This window comes from Podarcis raffonei, chromosome 8 (genome assembly GCF_027172205.1).
Source record: "Podarcis raffonei isolate rPodRaf1 chromosome 8, rPodRaf1.pri, whole genome shotgun sequence".
NCBI classification, from domain to species: domain Eukaryota; kingdom Metazoa; phylum Chordata; class Lepidosauria; order Squamata; family Lacertidae; genus Podarcis; species Podarcis raffonei.
The window spans coordinates 35,190,370-35,211,233 of NC_070609.1; the positions used below are offsets into that span (position 1 = coordinate 35,190,370).

Sequence of the window (20,864 nt, forward strand, 5' to 3'; positions counted from 1 at the left end):
TTACAGCATCAAACATTGTTGCTAGTCAGGGCAGCAGATCCTGGCTGTGATGCCTTCATACCTTGTAAGAACACAAAATGTGATCACATTCCTGGGCCTCCAACCCCATTCAGAGAATCAACAGACTCCCTCCAGTCAAAAAGAGTGAACCAGGCTCCCAGCAAGTGCCATGAACTAGACATGAAGCCAGTGTGGCATTTGAATGGCCAGAGATTTAGCTTTAAGCCAGCTTTGTGCACACTCCTGATCTCTATCCAACAGAGGGCTATCGAAGCCTACTAGCCATGATGGCTATGCTCATGATGGACCATTGCCTGATGCAGCAGATTCTATGCTCTTATGTTAAGATCCCAAAGGCGCCCTTCAGGTGTTGCTGCTGCCAAGCCAGACACCTCCTTGGATTAAAAATGAGAGCAAGCAACATGGACGTTAATAAGTTAAAATGTTTAATTATATTTATGTTACATTCTTTGCTTATAAAAGTAGCTGATTTAGGTTATCAAAGATTAAGCATTAAGGCAATGGCATATAAAGGAGGACATTGTTTTGTCAAAAAACATGACATACCACAGTCAAGATCCAGTGTGCAGACTGACTGCTGGTTTAATATAAAAACTCACTGTGCTTTATAGTGCTGCTAACACAGTAGCAGCTGCTTCTTCCCACCTGACCTGTGCTCCAGAATTAAAAAGTATGTACATGTCTTTACATTTTTTAAAAAAACACAATTACTGCAAAATCTAATTTTCTGAATATACAAAACTATTTTTTACACAAGCCCTGCCTATAGTTACTAGTCCTCGGCCTTCACAGTGTGATCTCTTCCCGCAAGAGGAACTGCTGGATGAATTGCTGAGCTTTCCGCTTCTCGGCAATGTCTGGCTTGGTGTGACCAGGAGGGGGATGGAGCAGTAGCCCCCCAAATATGCTACCTGCACAGGAAACATGATAAAAAAATCCATTAGTGTTTGCATACATAAGTGGCATCTGAGTTCCATGTAAGGAGCTATGAAGGGGGATGACTGCCCTTCTCAAGGCCCACCGCACCAGCTGATGGTTTTTTGGCACGGTGTCCCGAATAATTAAATGCACAGGAATTGAGATGCCAACTCACCACCTCCACTTGGCTCAACCTATGTTTTGAAACAAGCTGCTCTAGGGCATAGTTAAATGAGCTGCATTCCTGTCAGGTGTGTGACATGCCAAAACATTTAAATCAAATAGGTCACGACCCCGTTTATCCCAGTTCACTCATCCTAGGATCATCCACCAAAGCCAGGATCAGTTCTTACCAAGAATATTCACATCCAAGTGGTTTTTCACAGAGTGCTGCAGTAGTTCCCGCAGAAATGCTATCAGATAACTGAAGACGTTTTTATGACACTTGGGCAGCGTGGAAACCACCTGGGAACAACAGAGAAGGAAGCTGTCGCACGCATGCAAACACACTTCCCCCACCAAGGGACCAGGCAGCCTCTTGGCATTACATGTCTCCCATTTTGGCAGCCGGCCTCTACTGGCTCACCTGATTGCTCAGCACATGGCTGTCAGCAGCCTCCAAGCACTTGTCGTACAGCGTGTAGCAGATGACCGGCTCAGGGAGACTCTCCAAGAAGAGCAGCAAAGCTTCCGCCACCGAGTGGTTGCTGCCATCTGGCCAGTGATGTTTAAGGAACAGGCAGTCGCCAAGATGGGGCCAGTGCCAGCTGCAATGCTGAGACACTGGGAAAGCCCACTCATCCATAAGGAGGCCCCAGCGTAGGGGGCCGCACAACCACAGAGGAGTAAAAAAATGCAAGATGACAACTAGCTGCAATAAGGTATTCACAGGGGGAGAAATGTTTGCCTCAGCTGGCACAGAAACCCAGTTCATAGGTAGCTGGGATGGGGATCGGGTTGGCTGAACTGCTAAGGGAGGGAGGGGGTAAACATGCACAGTCATACCTTGGGTTGAAGTAGCTTCAGGTTGAGCGTTTTCAGGTTACGCTCCGCAGCGACCCGGAAGTAATGGAACGCATTACTTCCAGGTTTTGCTGCTCGCGCAGACGCTCAAAATGACGTCACCTGGAAGCGGCGAATCGCGACCCGTGCACACACAGACGCACGTTGCGTTCGCTTCAGGATGCGAACGGGGCTCTGGAGCGGATCCTGTTCACATCCAGAGGTACCACTGTACTTTGCAGAGAGAATCAGCAGACTCCACAAGGGAATGCAGTACAATTGCCTCTTATGCAGGGGTTACGTTCCAGAAACACTAGAAGGCTTTCCCAGCGTGGCAAGAGCATTTAAGCCCTCTGCCTTGCTTGCATTTAACTTGTAGAATTTCAACCAGCCTGCCTTCAACCGCATATGGTTGAAATCGTGCGTAATATGCAATTGTACTGTACTGAATTACAAGGGGTGGGAGAGAGAAAGATAATGCCAGTCCCGGTTTCAAACACACTTCCTCCAAGGATACTGAGCGTATCCATCATCCCTGTGTCCAGGCAATCACGGATCTGTTCAAACTCGACCCTCAGGCCCGGCTGCTGGAAGAGGTCCTCCTGCAAACGTGAGCAGCCACAGTAAAAGGCAAAGAAGGCAAAAAAATATCAGTTTCACTTTGCTAGATCTGCTGGAAGTGCCTTCCTGTGGAGCTGCACCCATGAATACAATCACACATCCCAAGGGCACAATGAACCCAATGCAGCCAAACTCCAGGGCACAAACAGTGTAGAAGCCCCCTTGTTAGTTAGCAAGCACCATAGATACTGTTCGTTCCCCAGCATTTAATGAGCACTCCTGCCCCTGCTGGGCTTTGCCAAAGCTAAGCTCCTATCCTTCCCTCTTCCCATAACAAGGCCAAGCACACAAAAGGAAGTTCAGGTCCAGCGGCATCCTTCTAACCTGCTGGCAAGCATTGCGGTACAGGTGGTCAACCATCATCCACAACTCCTTAGGAATGTCCAAGGGCTTCTCGGGCCAGGAGGCATCATCATCACTTGACCATAATGGCAGCAGAACCTGGAAGGGAGCAACAGGGTTGGAGAAAGGCCATAATCCCAGTGGTAGAGCACCTGCTCTATATGCAGAAGACTCCAAAGCTCAATTCCCAATGGCATCTCCAGGTAGGACAGGGAATGCCCCCCGCCTGAAGAGCCATAGCCAGTCAGTGTGAACAGTCCTGGATTGGAAGGACTGTGTAGTCTGAGGCAGCATCCTCTGCAAAGCAGCATTGCACATGAAGCAGAGTTGGAAGGTCCCCAAAGAGTCACCTAGTCTGCAATCCTCCTCCCAAGCCAACTTCCCCAAAATATCTTTGGGATGAAGGGCAGCAGACTTGGTTGGCCATAAGAACTCACTAGCTTCCTGATGGCCTCTGGCGACATCTCTTGGATGGGCTCCCTCATGTGGCACAGGGTCTGCAGGGGGCACCCAAAGCAGCTGGGCAGGTAGTTCCCTGACACGGGCAAGAAGTAATCTTTGCCCCGGTCGAGGTGCAGCACCAGGATGTCCTCCAGCTGGTCCTCTCCAGAGTTCAAGCGCGTTGCTGTTGACTTGTTCACAAACAGTTCCAACTCAACCGTCACCTCGGCATCTTCAGGGAGAAGGAAGTTGGACAGTTGGACAGCACCGAGCCTCAAAGCATCTCACAACCACATGTAGTTTGTGGGGTGGGGAGAAAGAAGAGGAAAGATGGATCCCTGCAAGGAAGGTCCCTGATGGAAGATGAGCAAGCTCCTGCTGAAAGAAACTTTCCGGAGCAAACCCGCAAAATGCTCACCCAGCCCCACTGTCAACACCACCAGGATCCACAGTGTCAAAGGCATCAAAGGATAAATTGAGAGCTAGTGTGGTGTAGTGGTTAGAACGCTGGACTAGGACTTGGGAGAGACCAAGGTTTGAATCTCCACTTGGCCACCAAGTTTACCCGGCGACCTTGGGCCAATCAGCCCAACCTACCTCACAGGGTTGTTGCTGTGGGGATTAAATGAGGAAGGGGAGAAAACCATGTACACCACTCTAGAGCTCCTTGGAGAAAAAGGCGGGGTATAAATGCAAATACCGGTAAATAAATGCAAACTGAGGGGCCTGGAGCTGCTCACTTGACAACATCTCCAAGAAAAGGGGAGGGGTGGCTGCTTTGTGAGTGCAAAGACTGCAGGCAGAAGACTGTCTGGGTCCCTGGATAAGGCACTGACAGAGTGCTCATGGGTACCCAGAGCCCTCCCTGCCCTGACAGCTGGTGAAATGCAAAAGGTACTTCGTGTCGCAATAAATCTGTCTTTAAATTTTTGCTGGACTTCTGCTGTTCTTGCTACAAACATGGCTGTTCTCCAGATCAATGAAGTGATATTTTAATTTGTGAGCAACTGTGGCTATTGGAGCTTTGAACCAGATTTGTCCGAAGCTTGAATCAAACTGAGCATATTTGGAGGGCCTTGGATGGAACAGGTGCACACAGCCACAGGATGCTGAATCAGGTTGGGCTGGTCAAGAGCAATCTGTGGCTGTCACCCGGGGGGAGGATCAGGCAGGAAGAGTGGTAAAACCCCATGAAAAGACAGAGAGCTCCCAGCTCACCAGGTAAAAGGAAGCCCTTGTTGGGGTTTGCCATCAGCCATGGCTTGCAGTAGGCTTCTTCATCCAGCTTGTTGATGAACTCAAACTGGCAAGGAACGGGCCCATTGTGGATGGTGAAGGACGCCATCTGGAGCTGCATGTACTTCACATCCTTGAAGAGGAACTGTGAGTGGGGAAAGAACCACAAACATGGAGGAGAAGGGTGGGAAGGGAAAGGGGAGTCGTGCATATGTAGCCTGGAGAAGAGACTGAGAGGGGATAAAACAGCCATCTTCAAATAACTCCATGGAAGATGGAGCAAGCTTGTTTTCTCCTGCTCCAGAGGGGAGGACCTGAACCAATGGAAGGGACAAGGGACAAGGAAGGGGATTCCAATTAAAGGTTAGGAAGAACTTTCTGAGGGTAAGAGCCATTCGGTAGTGCAACAAAGTCCCTCGGAAGGTGGTGCACTCTCCTTCATTGGGGGGTTTCCAACAGAGGTCAGACAGACAGCTGTCAGGGATTCTGTAGCTGTGATTCCTGCATGCCAGAGGTTGGACCCTAAATTACCCTTGAGGTCCCTTCAAACTCTACAATTCTATGAACCAAGGGCTTGACCCCCAAAAGCTCCACTGAACATCCAGGTCCCAGCGGCAAGCTTGGGAAAGAGGTCCGCTGGGAGGCTCGTTATATGGAATGCCACGAGCTTGCCGTGCCCCATACGTGGTCTTGAGCCAGCAGGCCCAGTGGGGCTGTATCTCCAGAAGCAAGCCTCTTGATCCTGCCCACTGGCCAGGGCAGCAGCAGCAGCAGATCCTACCTCCCTCTTGGAGAGGGTGACCGACGGGATGCTGGCGTTCTCCATCTTGTCCAAGGAGCGCACGATGTCTTCGAAGGATCTGCGGTAGAGCTCCTTGTCCACCACCTTCACCTGAATGGAACATGCAGCGGCAGAAGGGTCACTGGGGGGAGAGACAGAGGGGAGGAGGTTCCCCCTCCGAGGAGTCCTCAGCATCACCTGCCATATTAACTAAGCACCCAACACGCAAGCTGCAGAGGAAGCTGGCTGTCAAACGCATCCCATGGGGCACCCCCCCCCAAAGTGATCAAGGGTCCTGCAATCCCACTCCTCTGGCTTACACCAGCCATAATCCTTGTTCCAGCCCTTTCACCCCTGGACTGTATAAGCTCAGCGGATAAGGAGAGATGTCACCATGTGGTAGGTGCACAGGAAAGACCTACAGAAAGGAGGCCCAAGATTTTATTTTGTTTTTTGCAAGGGAGGGGGTGAAGGTGGAAGATGCAGCATTTCCTTGTGCAGCACAGTGTCTGGCCAGCTTCAGAGCTAGCCAAGGTTGCTGGGATTCTGGGTTGGACTGGATGACCCTTGGAGTGCCCTTCCAACTCTATGATTCTGTGGAAGAGAAGGAGAGGGTGGCAAAATGGAGGGAGCCAGAGTGACGGGAGCCCTCCCCAGGCTCTCACACCAGCTGGGCTTGAAGGAGGCGGATGCCTACCCCAATGTCAAAGATGGCACTGACTGGCTTGTGGTCGCTGCCCCTCAAGGCCATGTGGCTTCGGTAGCTCAGCTGAGAGATATTCTTCCCTCTCCACAGGATCCGGTCACACCAGGCTGGCGTGCGGCATTTCTCACTGCATGGGAGGCAAAGCAAGGAGAAGAACGGTCATTTCGGCTGTTTTCAACCCAAGAACAAAGCCTTGCCATCTTCTGAGATGTAGGAGTCACTGGCAGCCCACAGTTGAAGTCTGCAGGGACGGTTTCTAGAGATGTCCTAGGAATGGTGGTCCGCATTGCCCCATTAGCTTCCCCATACTCCACATGGATGTTCCTGTTCTATTAATTCACCTGCTCTGGAGAGTGAGTGGACCGGCCCCAGGCTTAAGAGCCACATGGGATGAACCTGGAAAGAGAACAGTGCACCCCACTGGAAACCTCCCAAAAGGGAAATATGTAACTGCCAAATAAAATTACAATGCTTCTGTAAACTATATCAGGAGAGGTTAGCTTCCTAAGTCCAGGGACATTATTGTTGTAGTTTAATTTATTACCCACCCCTTCACTCCAAGATCTCAGTGCGGACTGCAACAATTTAAAATACTACATTAAAAACTTTTTTAAAAAAACAACAACTTAGTTTAAAAATACAACCACAAAAAATAACATCTCATAAAAATAACAGTAACATGTAATAAAAAGTAACCGAAAGTTCATAGTTGCTTATTTTTAGATCTGCAGTCTTTCTGCATTAGAAATCTCCAAGGCCTCTTTCTAAACAGAGATGACTTCTCCCACGTCGTGGGATGAATCCAGTAAAATACACCCTTTCATGCCATCTTAAACTACAGTGGTACCTTGGGTTAAGAACTTAATTCGTTGTGGAGGTCTGTTCTTAACCTGAAACTATTCTTAACCTGAAGTACCACTTTAGCTAATGGGGCCTCCAGCTGCCGTCACGCCGCCGGAGCACGATTTCTGTTCTCATCCTGAAGCAAAGTTCTTAACCCGAGGTACTATTTCTGGGTTAGCGGAGTCTGTAACCTGAAGCGTCTGTAACCCAAGGTACCACTGTACTAACCAAAAATGGCAGCATTCAAAATGGTGGGAAGGGCTGCCACATCTCCTTGCCGGCATTAAGCCAAGGGGAACATTTTGCTTGTGCTTTCCCCAGTTTGTAAGCCCTCTGAGGTGGGGCCATCACTAGCTTGTGTATTTCAGGGTTTTTTTCTCCAAAGCAGCATTCTAAGAGCTGCTAACTGGATGTTAAAAAACAAAAAACAAAACATAAGTTCACAGGTTAAAATGGCTTTGCATGCATGTTTTTTTGGTCTGGTCTTGTGCAGATGCTACAGAGAAACATCTGCACAAGAGAAGCCTCTGGGCTGGACCATCACCACTTCCCTGTTAGAGATGGTGACATGCAAAGAACAGAGCACCCAAAATGGCTGTGACGCTCCTGACAAGCCTACCTGGTGTCCCAGTCATCAGACCCAGTGTTGTATTTGTACGTTGGCTGGAAGGAAATCTCTCCCTCCAGGAAGCCTTCAAAGACCGCCTTGGCCTCCATCTGCTTTTTCAGCTGAGAAGGAAAGAGCGGAGAGGTGAAACTGAGCAGCAAAGCATTTTTCGAACCCAAGCCTCCCTCGGGACTGTCCACGCCTCCCTTCCTGCTTTCTTGCAGCAAATCCTGCCTCCTGATGCAGGCCAACCATGTCCATTAGAACTCCTGACTTAGTAGAGCAAAATAGTTGATTGGTTATGCTACATGTCTTAAGGCTCCTTTGGAACTCACTGGGACTGTTTTCAGTCTTGATGGAATAACAGTCCAGTTGTGTTTTGTTAAATTTGCTTAGATTTCTCAAAAATTTAATGAAAATATTTATTCAAAGGAGAAGTAAAGGGACTCTTGTAGCTGAAAGATTCCCCAGCCATTCCTAGCCACTTTCTGGAACCAGTTGCAGCAACAGAGTAGCATTCCCCAACACCTGCCCTGGCCCCATGAATGCTGCAAGAGCTCTGCACTCTCTCTTTGGAAGGTTGACCCTTGTTGGAAGGCAGATCTCGCCTGCCTACCGAAAGCTCCCTCACATACTTGGTCATGCTGATAAAGGGTGGCGAAATCGTGGGCCTCCACCAGCTTCTTCACCCGCTCCACGTCCTGCTCCTCCAGCCTGTAGTTCAAGTCTCCCAGCCATAAGACCACACTGCAAGGGAGGCGCTGGTGTAAGGAAATGGCTCCAGCACCCTTGAGGCTCTTCACAGCTCCTGTTCCCAGCCACGTAGCCCCAGGATGCACAGTGTCACCCCAGCAAATGAAGAGATGTTGCCAGCTCCTTGCCCAGCTTCCTAGTTCCTCCTACTAACTTGGAAGCAAATCAGTGACCACCAGAAGGTCTGGGAAACAGATGATCCTTCACACAAGTCCTAGACTTGAAGCCACCTCACATAGCTAGAAGGTGGAAGACAGGCAGCAGACTACAGTGCTGTCAAAGAGAGCTGCTTTGTAGCCCTCCAGTTGGATTCCAAATCCCACTAGTACAGCCAAGGCCAGGGATGATGGGAACTGTAGTCCAGAGGACTCCCATCACTGGCAAACTGTCTTGGCTGATGAAATAAGCAGAACAACCAAACTACACAGCAGATACATGCAACTGTCTCCTGGGGGAGGCTTTTTCCAAAAGCAAATGAAAAGCAACTATAGAAGTCTATGAGCACAAGAAGGGAGGGCTGCTGTTGCCGAATCCCTTTCCTTCCAGCTGTTTCTCCATCCAAAACACCCTCCTTCATGGGAGAAAGACACCATGCATGATGGGGTGGGGTTGTACTTTGAAAGGGAAAATGGCAGGAAGGAATGGGGTTAAGCAGCCACTCCCTAAACTGCTTTTCATTTTTAAAAAGAAAGAAATGGTAGGTAATAGAATCAAATTTACGTGAAGCCAAACAAATATTAAAAATTAGGGAAATGGGGTGAGGTGGGGGGGGGTGAAGAGAAGAGACAAGGCCCTGAGGAGACATACCATAAGAAGACAACAAAATACACAGTTCAGATTGGTAGGGTACAAATAATAAAATTATTATTATTATTCCCAAACCCATAAAGCCAAGTCTCCATATTTGCTCCACAACTTCACAGAAGAGGCTGGATCCTTTCCCACTTGCTTCCCTCCCCCTGCCCCCACTTACTCGTGCTTGCCAATGGTGAGGGGTGGGAGGCCTGGCTCTGGCGGGCAGAACTGCATGCGTCCACAGATATCACGGAAGTCCTGGTTCCGCCGCTCGTACTCCTCGGTGTGGGCTGCCAGGTGGGCGTTCACGAAGCAGACGGTGGTGTTGTGGAACCGGAAGCGGATGGCCACTCCCCCCTTGTTGCCCTTCATTCGCAGCAGAAGCAGAAGCAGCAGAGGAGGAGCCGGGAGAGAGAGAGAAGGTGGCAACTCTATTCCCTGCCTGCTATGGAAGGAGCAGGCAGAACAGACTCCAAAGCAACCAGCCAAGACCTCTCTGAAGCAAGCAGGAAGGTGCAAAGAGAGGGCCTAAGAAGCAGGGGGTGGTTAACCTTTTGGGGGCCAAGGGGCTAAAGCAAAACTACGTAATGGTGGGCATGGCCAAGTTTTAATTAAATGAGAAATTTTGGTGACTCACAAAAACTTTTGGGCATCACAGAATCATTGCAGAGGACCCACAGGAGCAGATAGTGCAGAGTCAGAGTGGTTACAGTGTCAGACTAGGATCAGGGAGAAACCAGGGTTTGAATCCCCGCTGAGCCACGAAGTCTATTGGATGACTTTGGGCCAGTCACTGCCTCTCAGCCTAACCTACCTCACAGGGCTGTTGTGAAAATAAAATGCAAAGGAGAAGTGTTCGCACCACACTGAACTCTTTGCAGAAGAATGGTATATAAATGCAATAATAGTAACAATTTTTTTAGAATTTTTTTTAAGTTTGGTAAATAGTGGAGGTGGGGTTGAGTTGGGACCCCTCAAAACCTTTCGAGGGTCCAGATGCAGCCCATGTTCTGCAGGGGAGCCTGGCACCCAGGCCAAACAAAGCCCAGAGGCCCCCTCATGTCCATCTCCTGCAAGAGCAGATGAGATGCTGGTATCATCAGCAGCCTCATCACACCCCAGAAAGGATGAGGGGGCACCACCCTGCAAGGCTCTCACAGAGAGAGGTCTGGGTGGCCCCAGAATGGCAACAGCAGACTCTCCCCTGCCCACCCCCAGTTTGAGGGTGATGAATACTCACCATCCTCCCCATGATGCCCGTGCCAACCGTCTCGGCCTCCACCTCAGAAACATGCACAGCGAGCTCAGTCCTGACGTAGAACAGCATCAGGATCCCAACAAGCCGGATAAGCTTTACCTGCATGTTAACCAGGGAAACAAAGACACAAAGGCTATAGAATAACAGGTCTGTAGAGAAATGACCTCTTGGGGCCATTTAGTTCACACCCCGGCAATGCAGGAATCACAGCTTAGGAATCCCCAACAGATGGCCATCCAACTTCTGCTTAAAAACCTCCAATGAAGGAGACTCCACCACCTTACTATCAAAGTCCTTCCTAGAAGAAGAAGAAGAAGAAGAAGAAGAAGAAGAAGAAGAAGAGGAGGAGGAGGAGGAGGAGGAGGAGGAGGAGTTTGGATTTGATATCCCGCCTTTCACTCCCCTTCAGGAGTCTCAAAGCGGCTAACATTCTCTTTTCCCTTCCTCCCCAACAACAAATACTCTGTGAGGTGAGTGGGGCTGAGAGACTTCAAAGAAGTGTGACTGGCCCAAGGTCACCCAGCAGCTGCATGTGGAGGAGCAGAGATGCGAACCCGGTTCCCCAGATTACGAGACCACCGCTCTTAACCACTATACCACACAGGCTCTCAAGTTCCTGACGTTCAGTCGAAACCTCCTTTGTTGTCATTTGAGTCCACTGGTTCGTGTCCTACCCCCAGAGCAGCAGAAAACAAGTTTTCTCCATCCTCCATGTGACAGCCCTCCAGATATTTGAAGATGGCTCTTATATCACCTCCCAGTCCCCTCTTCTCCAGGTTAAACATCCTGAACTGTTCCTCATCAGGCTTGTTTTCCATGCCCTTTATTGGTTGCCCTCTGCTAATGTTCCAGCTTGCCAATATGCCAGGTGTGACCTCACTGGCTGCTGCCCACATTGCCCTGGAAGGAAAATGGAATTCCCCCCCCCCCATCCTTGCAGAAGGCCCCTTTTTGCCTTCCCCTCTTTTACAGCCCTTCACAGGGAAGCAGAGTCCCCTTGTCCCCAACTCCTGCCATTAACCTCTTCTGCAGAACATCCCGCCCCCAAACACACACACACACAGGGCTGCGTGAAGGGGCAGAAGAGCCTCAGGGAGAAAGAGGTCCTCACTGGGCCCTCTCAGCAGCCGAAGCCAGCTCACCTTGGCATACTTGGCCTCCGGGTGAAGGCTCTCGGTCACAGCTTTGAACCATTCCTCTTCTTTTGGCGTGTCATTGAAGAAAAAGGCCTCTTTGCTCAGGTCAAGCTCCTGGAAGCTGCATTCAAGAGAGCAAACCATGAGCTAGGGGCATACCCTCCCTCCATGGAGAAGAACCCAAGAAGGACCTGCTGGATCAGGTCAATGGCCCATAGAGTCCAGCATCCTCTTTTCACAGTGGCCAACCAGATGCCCTCATGGAAAGTCCTCAAGCAGGAATAGAGCGCAAGAAGAGCACTCTCTCCTCCTGCGGTTTCCAGCAAATGGTATTCAGAAGCACTGCTGCGTCCAACTGTGGAGGCAGAGCCTAGCCATTGTAAGCTAATAGCCATCAGTAACCCTCTCCATGAATTTGTCCAATTCTCTTTTAAAGCAGTCTAGGTTGGTGGCCAACAATGCCTCCTGTGGCTGCGAGGAACTGCGGGAGCAAGAGACCTCCTCTACCTAGTGAAGCAGAAAGATGAAGGGTCAATTAAACCAGATGGCATCCAAGTGTTCAAGTGCTCACACACGTGTATCCAAGTGGGCAATGCTCATCAAGAGGAGGAGGAGGAGGAGGACTAGGGCAGGAGGGGATGGCAGGTGCAAATCCCTCCCACCCAGCTCACCGGGTGACCTGACAGTGAGTCACTGCCTCTCAGGCTCGCCTACCTCGCATGGCTGATGCACAGACAGAATGAGGAGGGGATGACCCATGCATGTTACTTTCGCTCCTTGGAGGAGATAAAAGGTGGACGAGAAACATAACAATAAATGGATAAGAAGCACCCCACACGTACCCCACACAGTAAATGTCTGGGGGCTCGGCATCGTGGCTCAGCCAGGGCTGGAGAGTCTCCTTGGGCGACTGGCCGTTCACGTTGTACGTGCCCACGAAAAACCTGCCAGGAAACACACAAAATCTTGCTCTGGATCTTGCCAACCACCTCTGCCCCACCAGCACAGGAGGAGGAGAAAGCCCACTGCCATTCCTACACCCAGGCCCAGCTGCCCTGGCACCCGAGTGAGAGCCAGCGTAGTGCAATGATTAAAGTGTTGGTCTAGGACCTGGGAAACCAGGGTTTAAATCCTCTCTCAGCTATGAAACTGAGACCTTGGGGGCCAGTCACTGCTTCTCAGCAAACCCTACCTCACAAGGTCGTTGTGGGGATTAAATGAGGAAGGGGAGAAACACGCACCTATCCCGCCTTGAGCTCACCGGAGAAAAAGGTGGAGTATGAATGCAATAAATAAATAAATTTAGTAGGCAAATAGCCAAGGGGCTTGTGCATTTGTGGTGGAAAAGGCTCAGTGTCATTCAAGGAATCCCCTGGGGGAAGCGTGGAGCTGCCTTTACCATGCGGCATTGCTCTCTCAGAATCACCCTTACTTGAAGCCCTGGAGGTATGTGTACTCGTCCTCCTTCTGCAGGAGCTGAGACTTGATGATGGTGTCTCTCAGCCCAAAGGTCTGCATGGACAAGCCCCGCATCTCCTCTGACACCAGCACACTGGAGGACCGGACCATCTCGCTGGTGATGTCATTCTTGGGCTTGTTGGGCCTGGAAATGAGAGGAAAGGGCAGAGGGAGGGAGGGAGATTGGGGAGGGGGGCAGGGGTTGGTTTATTTCAGGTGTTGTTGCTATTGGCAGAAAGCAAAGAGGAGCCAGGAGCCCCACGCTGGCACAAGGAGGGCCGAAGTGGGGCTGCAACACTAGCCCAAATGCCTCCCCCTCACTGCCAAGTCAGTGCCAGAAGGAAAAGCCCACTTTGTTCTACACTTACAAGTGTTGCATCCTCAAGACAGGACCACTGCCCTCCTTACAGGTCTGCAAGAGGACAGGTGAGGACTGCCCCCCCCATTAGATACAGGGTCTTATCTGGCACTTTGGAGTGGCCCAGCACATGTCAGGCAGGTTACTCTTTAAAACAGTGGTTCCCAAAGTGGTGCCCTCTGAGGGGCTGTGGGATTCCCTGCATAGGGGGTACTAAGAGGCGGGGGGGGGCAGTGCTGCAGGTGCAAATGACTATCAGACTTAGAAAAGTCGGTAACACCAGATCAAGTTCATTCATTTTGCTGAATTAGTTCTAACTGGGTTATGAATAAATATGCAATTGTTACTGTGTGTTATTATTATGTTATTATCTTCCTTAGGTCATGAAAACCACTATTCTGAATAATGCCCTTTATAGAACCAAGGGGCCAGTGGCTCAAAAAGGTTTGGGAACCACTGCTATAAAGCGAGAAGGAAGGGATAGTAAAAGAAATTTCAGGGAGGTTCTGCTCCTGTTAACTTTTGGAAGTCTGCCTGAGAAAAAGACACTCTGAACTGCAATCCAAGCCGTCAACCCCAGAAGCAAAAGGCACAGAGGCACTCTGACCCCATTACATGTTTCCAAGGCTGGCTGTGGCTGTCATGTTCAACTTACTTGGGGACGGCAGCAGCAGGACTGGCACCACTTGTGCTGCCCATCTGGTTCATAGCTGGTGGCTGTTTCCCTTTCTGCTTTGGGTCCTCATTCCCAGCAACTCCTAGAAGCGAAAGGAAGCCCATGAAAGCTGTCTGTCTCTGACCAGTGCCTGGGAAATCTCAGCCTGCCCAAGGCTGACTCTCAGAGAAGGAGGAGGCTCCTCCTTATCTCGGCTTCACCATTCCTTGGGGTGGGGGGAAGGGCAGGCTGCCAGAATGCTGCGCTCCTCACAGTTGGTCTCAGGGATGGCCAAGCGGAAAAAGATGAACATAGCAAAAGGGAGAACTTGGGAGGAAAGCGAGAAAGCTGCCTTTTAGCACAGATCAGAGCCACAGGCCACAATGAGAGCAGAAGCAGTGAGCCCTGTGGGCTAGGGAAGAGAATCCAGCATAGCCAATGGTAGCCTCCCAGATCCAAATTCTCGTTCCTGCCTTTTCCAAGGGATTAATGCTCTGGTCCTACACAAAGGCCACCTTTTCTCTGCCACCCCTTACTAGTCTGAAAAGCAGGCAGCAGGACAATCACGTGCCCCAGAAAAACGACAATGTCATCTGTGCTTCACATTACTGGTTTTTTAGACTACAGAACTTAATTACAAGTGGTCTTTGACTTCACCTGCAAAAGCACACCCCTCCATCAGCTCCCGAGACAGACAGATGCCAACGGTGTTATTAGCAGATTATCCGAATGCCAATGGTGTTATTAGCAGTTTTTCACATTGTTTCTTCCAGGCCAGAAGTAGAGTATTAAAATCACGGGGTGCAGGCAAAGCTGCCCATTTTGCAACCCTCTCTGCACCAGATAAGCCTGCCTGAGCAAAGCCAGAAACATTTAAAGTGATTCAGCGGCATGGGGGGGGGGTTGAGTCCACAAATAGCACACGGACACACCAATCACTCACAATCTCTTACATTCCTAGATACTGAGCTTTTGATGGTGCTGTATTTTTGTTTTAAGTCACATTTCAAAGCTCAAGGAACCAATGGATCCACATACTGGGGAGGGGGGGCTCTTCCAGGGTACTGAAAAAGAAGTGCAACCACAGTCACAATTTAGCAAACCTTCAAACTTCAGAAGTTTGAATATTTGAAACTGAGTTCTGATTAATGCTTTAGGAACCCTGAACATTTTTAAACAGCAGGTTAAGCTCCCTCCTAAAGCCCAACATCCCAGTGTCCAAAATGAAGAATACTGTCTGTAAAGAATTTTCTTTCGGTAGACTACGGATCAAGTGTTTATGAGTAAGCTCCACTTTCAACATCTCTATATTCTTTTGGCTGAAACGGCAACATCCGCTCCTGTTGGTAATCCACTTTCTGCAGGATGACGAAAGGAAGAGGCACTGGGGTGGAGGGAGAGAAACCAGCCGAACTCCTCTGAGGCCAGAAGCAGCCCAACCGCTGCTGCCCTTGCAGACAAGCCCAGGCCAGACAGGAGCATCGGGTGGGGTGGGGGATTGCACCACCCCCACCCACCAGGAAAGCCTGAAGCCAGCCGTGCCTGGGACTGGGGAAAAGAGCCTTGAAATTGCAACATTGCAAAGAGCTTCCTGCCTCCACATGGAGCATCGCCAGGCAGCAGGTGGGGGCTGCTTGGGCAGAGAAGGAAAGTGTTGGAGAGGGGGATCCCTTAGCCCTGAAGCCCACCGCGCCCACAGAACATTTTCCCCGCAGGCGGAATGGGCTCCCAGCCAGGAACCAGCAGGTGCTACTGCTGCTGCTGCAGGAGCAACCAGGGACCCGAGGCGGGCAGGCGGCTGTCTGCCGCCAAAGGATTTCCTGCCGCCGGGCCAACGGATCTTTCCCGACTCCTCCCTGCAGAGGAGCCCGGCTCTCTCCATCCCTCCAGGCAGGGCAAAAGCCGCTTTGGGTGTGTGGAAAATGCAGCCAAAGTAGAAGGGTGAAATCCTCCTCCTCCTCCCAAGTAGCTGCCTGCGCGGAAGAAGCGCCAGCCGGTAGAAAAGGCGGGTAGCCCGGAGCAGCAGGAAGAGGGCGCGCCTCAGGGCTGCCCCCGCCCAGCCAGCACCTGCAGGGCTGGCCTAGGGCTGCAGCTTCTTCCTTCTCTTAACCGGGCTCTAGTATGGGCGGGACCTGCTGCCGCCTCTCCAGGCGATGCAATTGGCGGCGGCCCTGCCTCCCTCACAACGGCCCTGCGAGGTAGGGCACAGTCTGGAGAACCCCCCGCTCCAAGGAGCTTCCCGCCAGTAGGCTAGCCAGCCGGCCGGCCACCGCAGGCAACGGCGGGCCATCTCTTCCTCCCAAGTCGCGATCAAGCGCCTAGTCCTCAGCGCGCGCCTCTTCCTACCTGCGCGCCGCAGCCAAGAAGCGCACATCGCCCGGTCTGAATCCCAGGAGCGGCTGCCCACCAGGCCACACCCTTCGCTCGGCTCAGCCAATCACAGTGGGGTTCGCCTCCAGAAACGCCCCCGCCCGAGGGTGGAGCGGATCCAGATCAGCCCAGCGGAGCTCAGCAGCGCCCCCACAGGAGGATTGGCAAGATGCGGACTCCCTCGCCTCGCGCTGCCGCGGCTAAAAATGCCTTGATTCATCGTTGATGGTCATGACCATCACAATGAGCGTTTTCTCGCATTGCAAGCGGACCGGTCCCTTCATGCTTTGGGAAGCTGCGTGTGCGCTGACGACCCGCACATTCAGGTTAAGAACAGTTTCAGGTTAAGAACGGACCTCCGGAACGAATTAAGTACTTAATCTGAGGTACCACTGTATTACAGATGCCTCATAATAATACCCGTTCCACATTTGTAAGAATTCAATATCTTAGTGTGGCAGCACCTACACTCTGGAACTTCCTGCCTATTGATATGAGGCAGGCAACCTCACCCTACTATTTTCAGCACCTGCTAAAAACATCTGTTTAGACTAGTCTACCCAGATATTCATGAAGCTTATGTGAGTTTGAATCTGTTTTTGTTTATAGTTATTTTTACTTCTATTAAGTCTTAAATTATCGTTGTTAATGCTTCTTATTTATAACATTATCCTGGTTGTGTTTTTTATTTTTTTGTAAACCGCTTTAAGGTTGTTTGCAATCAAGCAGTGTGTAAATTTTATGAAATTAATAAATTACGGAGAAGGAGGACCCCATTAATGGAAGGAGGAGGGTAGAAAGACCCACTGTGCTGCACTGGGATATATTTCGGAGGCTCTCTTTCTGGTTAGTCCTTCCACTCAACTACAACAGCACATAGAAAGAGTTTGGATTCCTCCTTCTTGTTGTCTTAACTGTCTGTTGCTGTCTTATTGCCATCCTGCCCTAGAGTGACACCGGAGAGGGGGTTTAGCATCTGGTAGAGGCCCCATTGCACTAGCAAGCAAGAACCGGATCTGTCCCACCATGACAAATGCATCTTGCTTACTTGCTCTCTCCAGGTCATCCTCTCACAGGCAGAGGATTTAATTGTTTATTTTATATTCTGACTTATACTCCCAGTGCAGGACCCATGGCAGCTCACAGCATAAATTAAAACATATATAGTATAACCAAGCACAAACAATCAATACAGACATTAAAAACTAACCCTATTACAAACAGCACTGAAACCACTTAAAACCATTTAAAACCGCACAAACACACACACACACCACCGCTCAGAAACCCTACCACAACAGCCAGTTAGTGGCCAAAGGCCTGTCAAAACAAAAAAGTTTTTAACTGCTGGCGAAAGGAAAGCTAGCCTCTTGTCCTCACCAAACAGGCGTGTGAAAGTCGTGAGTCTGAGAGAAAGGCCTTCCTAGGAGATCTCAAAGCCCAGGCAGGCTAATTTGGGGAGATTCAGTCTTCAGATAGCCTGGACCCAAGCCATATAGGGTTTTATGGTCACAACCAGCATTTTGAACTGCAAACAACTAGGCAGCCTTGTAACAACAGTGGAGCTATTGTAACAAGGAGGATCCAAGCAACACCCTTGCCAGCAGCAGGGACCAAGATACTTCCAGCTGTTCCTCAATGGGTTGTTAGACTACTTGCACAACATAGGCTCCTCTAACCTTGCCAAGCTCTGTGACCAAGGGAAGCCCGGGGCTTGGAAGCCCAGACCATATTTCTTATCATGAAATGCTGCACTGGAACGCATCAGTGACAATCAAGTATATGGTGGTTTGAAGCCTTTTAAAGAATTGGTCACTGTGGCAAGCTCCCATACAAGCCTCAGGACTTCAACACTAACCCCCACTCCAGTCCTTTGCAAAATCAAATGTAGCCCAAACTTTGAGGTCCTCCCATCAGCAACAGAGTCTCGAACCTGCTGGGCTGCAGCGCTTCCTGACCTCTGTCAAGAAAGTCTGTGTCTGGGAACCAAAAGGCAGCTGCACTAGCAAGTTGGCGTCACTTGAGATGATCTGGACAGTGACATCAGAGCCTATAGGAGAAGGAGAAAGGAGAGCAGCATAAACAACTTTGTGGGCTGACCTTGGGAGAAGCATTTCTGGAGAATAAGCTGCAGGAGCACTCCTATTGCTGCCCCACCATGCAGCAGCATGGACAAACCTGGGCACAGCTAAAGCTACCCAGAAGCCTATGGCTGCATCGTTCGCGTTCCCCATAATCGACCATGTAAATATATGTATTGAAGGGCACCATGCACACATATAAAATGAACAATATACATATGGACGCAGCAGTGGGGATCAGTGGCAGCACCTTCAGGCAAAGCTCCACATGTGTGCCTAGTACACAAAAGCAAGGCAAGTTTTAATCTTTCAAAAAGCAATATTTCAGCCCACATGGGTTACAGAGATTGGCTTTGAAGTGTGTGGTTAGTGAAGTTTCAGAATTCAGAGAGGGTGGGGCAGGAGGAAGGCAGGAGGCAGGAAGGGAGAGATAAATTAAATAAGAAACAAAGACTTAGTGGAAGCAGAACGAAGCAAGCAGAGGAGCTCATCTCAGTGGGAACTGGCTGGCTTGGGCCTGTGTTTTGCCCAGTCAGTGAATGCTGTAGCATTTCCCAGGTACAACAGTATGGTTATTTGTGTAGTGTGGAGAACAATCCATGGCCCCATTGGTGCTGCTCACAGCTCTGCTTGCCAGGGAGTGAGTGAAGCAATCCAAGAAGTGAAGGGCAGGCACCATCACACTTCTGGGGAATCATTGTTTACAAGAACCACAGCAGATGCTTACCTACAATGTGCAGGTCATTCTCCCCGGCCACTGTCAAAGGAGAAATTATTATTTTTATTATTTTAGTTATTTATTTGTATCCTGCCTTCTTCCTAGCCCAGGACTCAAGGCGGCTAAGCCCCTAAGCCCCCCCCCCATAAGGCCTGGTCAATGATTATTCATTATCTGGGGCAGGGGTGACCAAGGGACAGAAACACGGGTGACAACGTTCCCCAAAGAGTGCATCCACTACCTGGCTCTTTGGGGGATCATTCGTCCTGGATTCCTCCTACTCAAGTGGGTTATTTCAAGTGCCCCAGTCGCGTGGGGCGGGGGGGGGGGAGAGGAGGCAGCGGAGCCTTCCCTGTCGAGGAATGCGGCAACGAAGTCAATAAGCCACAAAGGAGAGCTAGCCCTCACCTTCTTCCACGGCAAAGCCTTCCTGCAGGAGCAGGACCTTCTCCAGGCGCACGTCCTCGGCGGTGATGGCCATGCGCCGGTGGCTGTACAGGCAGATCCTGCGGAGACAGAGCCGGGAGACCCCGCGCCCTCTCCATCAGAGACCAGGATCGTGGCACCAGCAACTCGCCCACCACGTCTCAGCACCCCGGAGATGCTGCTGTCCCAAGCCCGCTCCTCCCTCCGCAGCCCACCTCCCCCGGCCCCCTCCTGGGATCCCCAGCGCCCCCTTCCGCTCGCTCCCGAGAACCTGCTCCTCTCCGGGGCCGCGCGAGACCGAGGAGCTGGGAAAGTAGGAGCAGCAGCCGCAGCCGCACGGAGGGGCGGGAGGAAGGAAGAGACCCGCCTCCTCCAATCCACGCCCGGCTCCTGCCCTCACCTGTCTCATCTGTCCCACCTGCCGGGCGCGGCGGACTTACATGGCTTTGCCGTGGCTCTCCACCAGGCCCAGCAGCCGGCTCTCCCCACCAGCCAGGAGCCCCTGCACCGCCTGCAGCCGGAGGTCAAGGAAGGGGCCGGAAAGTGCCGGAGTGGCGAGCGACCCCCGCCCCACCCTGCCCGCCCCCCCGCTGGGTCCTTCCCGGGGCGGACCCCAAAGGATACGACCAGGCAGGTCTCCCCCGCCGAGAGCGATTCCTGGATGGGCACTGACTGATCCATCCTGCGCGGAAGGCGGAGCAGGCGGCACTCCCCGCTGCTGCTGCAGGAGGGAGAGGGTCGCCCGGACCCGGCAGCCCCCGCCGCAACCGGGGAGCGTCAGGAACCGAGCCGAGGAGGAAGCGGCGGCGCTGGAGCCTGCAGGCCTCTTTCCTTGAGCACGGCGGGGCGGGGGGAGAAGACGGGTCCCGCCTCCGGCCTGGCCGCGGCTGCCTTGGCGGCTCCGGCCTCCCGGGCGGGCGCAGGAATGCGAGAGAAGGAGGCCGCCGACGCATGGGCGCTCCCAGGCCCCGACGAGCCGCGGGAAGGGCGGCTCCGGGCTCTTGCCACCGGCCTTCCCCCCACGGAGCGGCTGCTGCCCGGACTGCAAACCCTTTCCTTGCTCGACGGACTCGCCGAAGCTAGACACCCACACGCCCCGTCTGCTGCAGCGCAGCTTGCCAGACTGCCACTTCCCTAAAATGATGTTGCCAGCTCCCCCTGGAAGGTGCAGGGCCCCCCCACGCCCCTCAGTACATAGTGTGGCCGCCTGAGAAGGCCCAGGACGGCAGGCGACCTCTGAAAAGCAAGGAGGCGCCCAGGGCCAGACCTCATTGATCAGCCGCTGATCTTGGCAGCTACCGGTACCTGTTGCAGTGATTGCAAAAACCTTGGGTGGTT

At 51.6% G+C, this 20,864-nt stretch overlaps 1 protein-coding gene across 7 annotated transcripts; it reads right to left on the bottom strand.

Annotated features, from left to right (window-relative positions):
- Positions 1–425: 425 nt before the first annotated feature.
- Positions 426–20,584, bottom strand: INPP5B (inositol polyphosphate-5-phosphatase B). 7 transcript variants are annotated; one of them, XM_053399174.1, is made up of 22 exons: positions 20,151–20,584; positions 19,967–20,037; positions 19,509–19,606; positions 19,110–19,139; positions 18,235–18,351; positions 13,932–14,034; positions 12,893–13,063; positions 12,303–12,404; positions 11,467–11,581; positions 10,307–10,423; positions 9,245–9,432; positions 8,154–8,265; positions 7,531–7,640; positions 6,060–6,195; positions 5,363–5,473; positions 4,564–4,726; positions 3,342–3,577; positions 2,887–3,003; positions 2,459–2,543; positions 1,526–1,653; positions 1,293–1,404; positions 426–932 (listed from the first exon to the last, which is right to left on the bottom strand). In XM_053399174.1, the coding sequence occupies exons 1-22, from the start codon at positions 20,205–20,207 to the stop codon at positions 808–810; spliced, it is 2,604 nt and encodes an 867-aa protein (XP_053255149.1). In that variant the 5' UTR covers positions 20,208–20,584; the 3' UTR covers positions 426–807. The 7 variants fall into 7 exon arrangements, with proteins under 7 accessions (XP_053255149.1, XP_053255150.1, XP_053255151.1 ...); XM_053399175.1 differs by lacking the exon at positions 19,110–19,139; XM_053399176.1 differs by having other exon boundaries at positions 19,967–20,575.
- Between the last annotated feature and the right edge of the window lie 280 nt (positions 20,585–20,864).

What these genes read in the sequence shown, in the direction of transcription:
- INPP5B (XM_053399174.1), bottom strand. Translation starts at nt 20,207, where the DNA reads ATGGATCAGTCAGTGCCCATCCAGGAATCGCTCTCGGCGGGGGAGACC. An exon ending in GTGCCATCTTTGACATTGGG is followed by an intron (nt 5,474 to 6,059) that starts GTAGGCATCCGC and finishes TGTTCCATTCAG; the next exon opens with GTGAAGGTGGTGGACAAGGA. An exon ending in AGGGATGATGGATACGCTCA is followed by an intron (nt 1,654 to 2,458) that starts GTATCCTTGGAG and finishes ATCACTGGCCAG; the next exon opens with ATGGCAGCAACCACTCGGTG.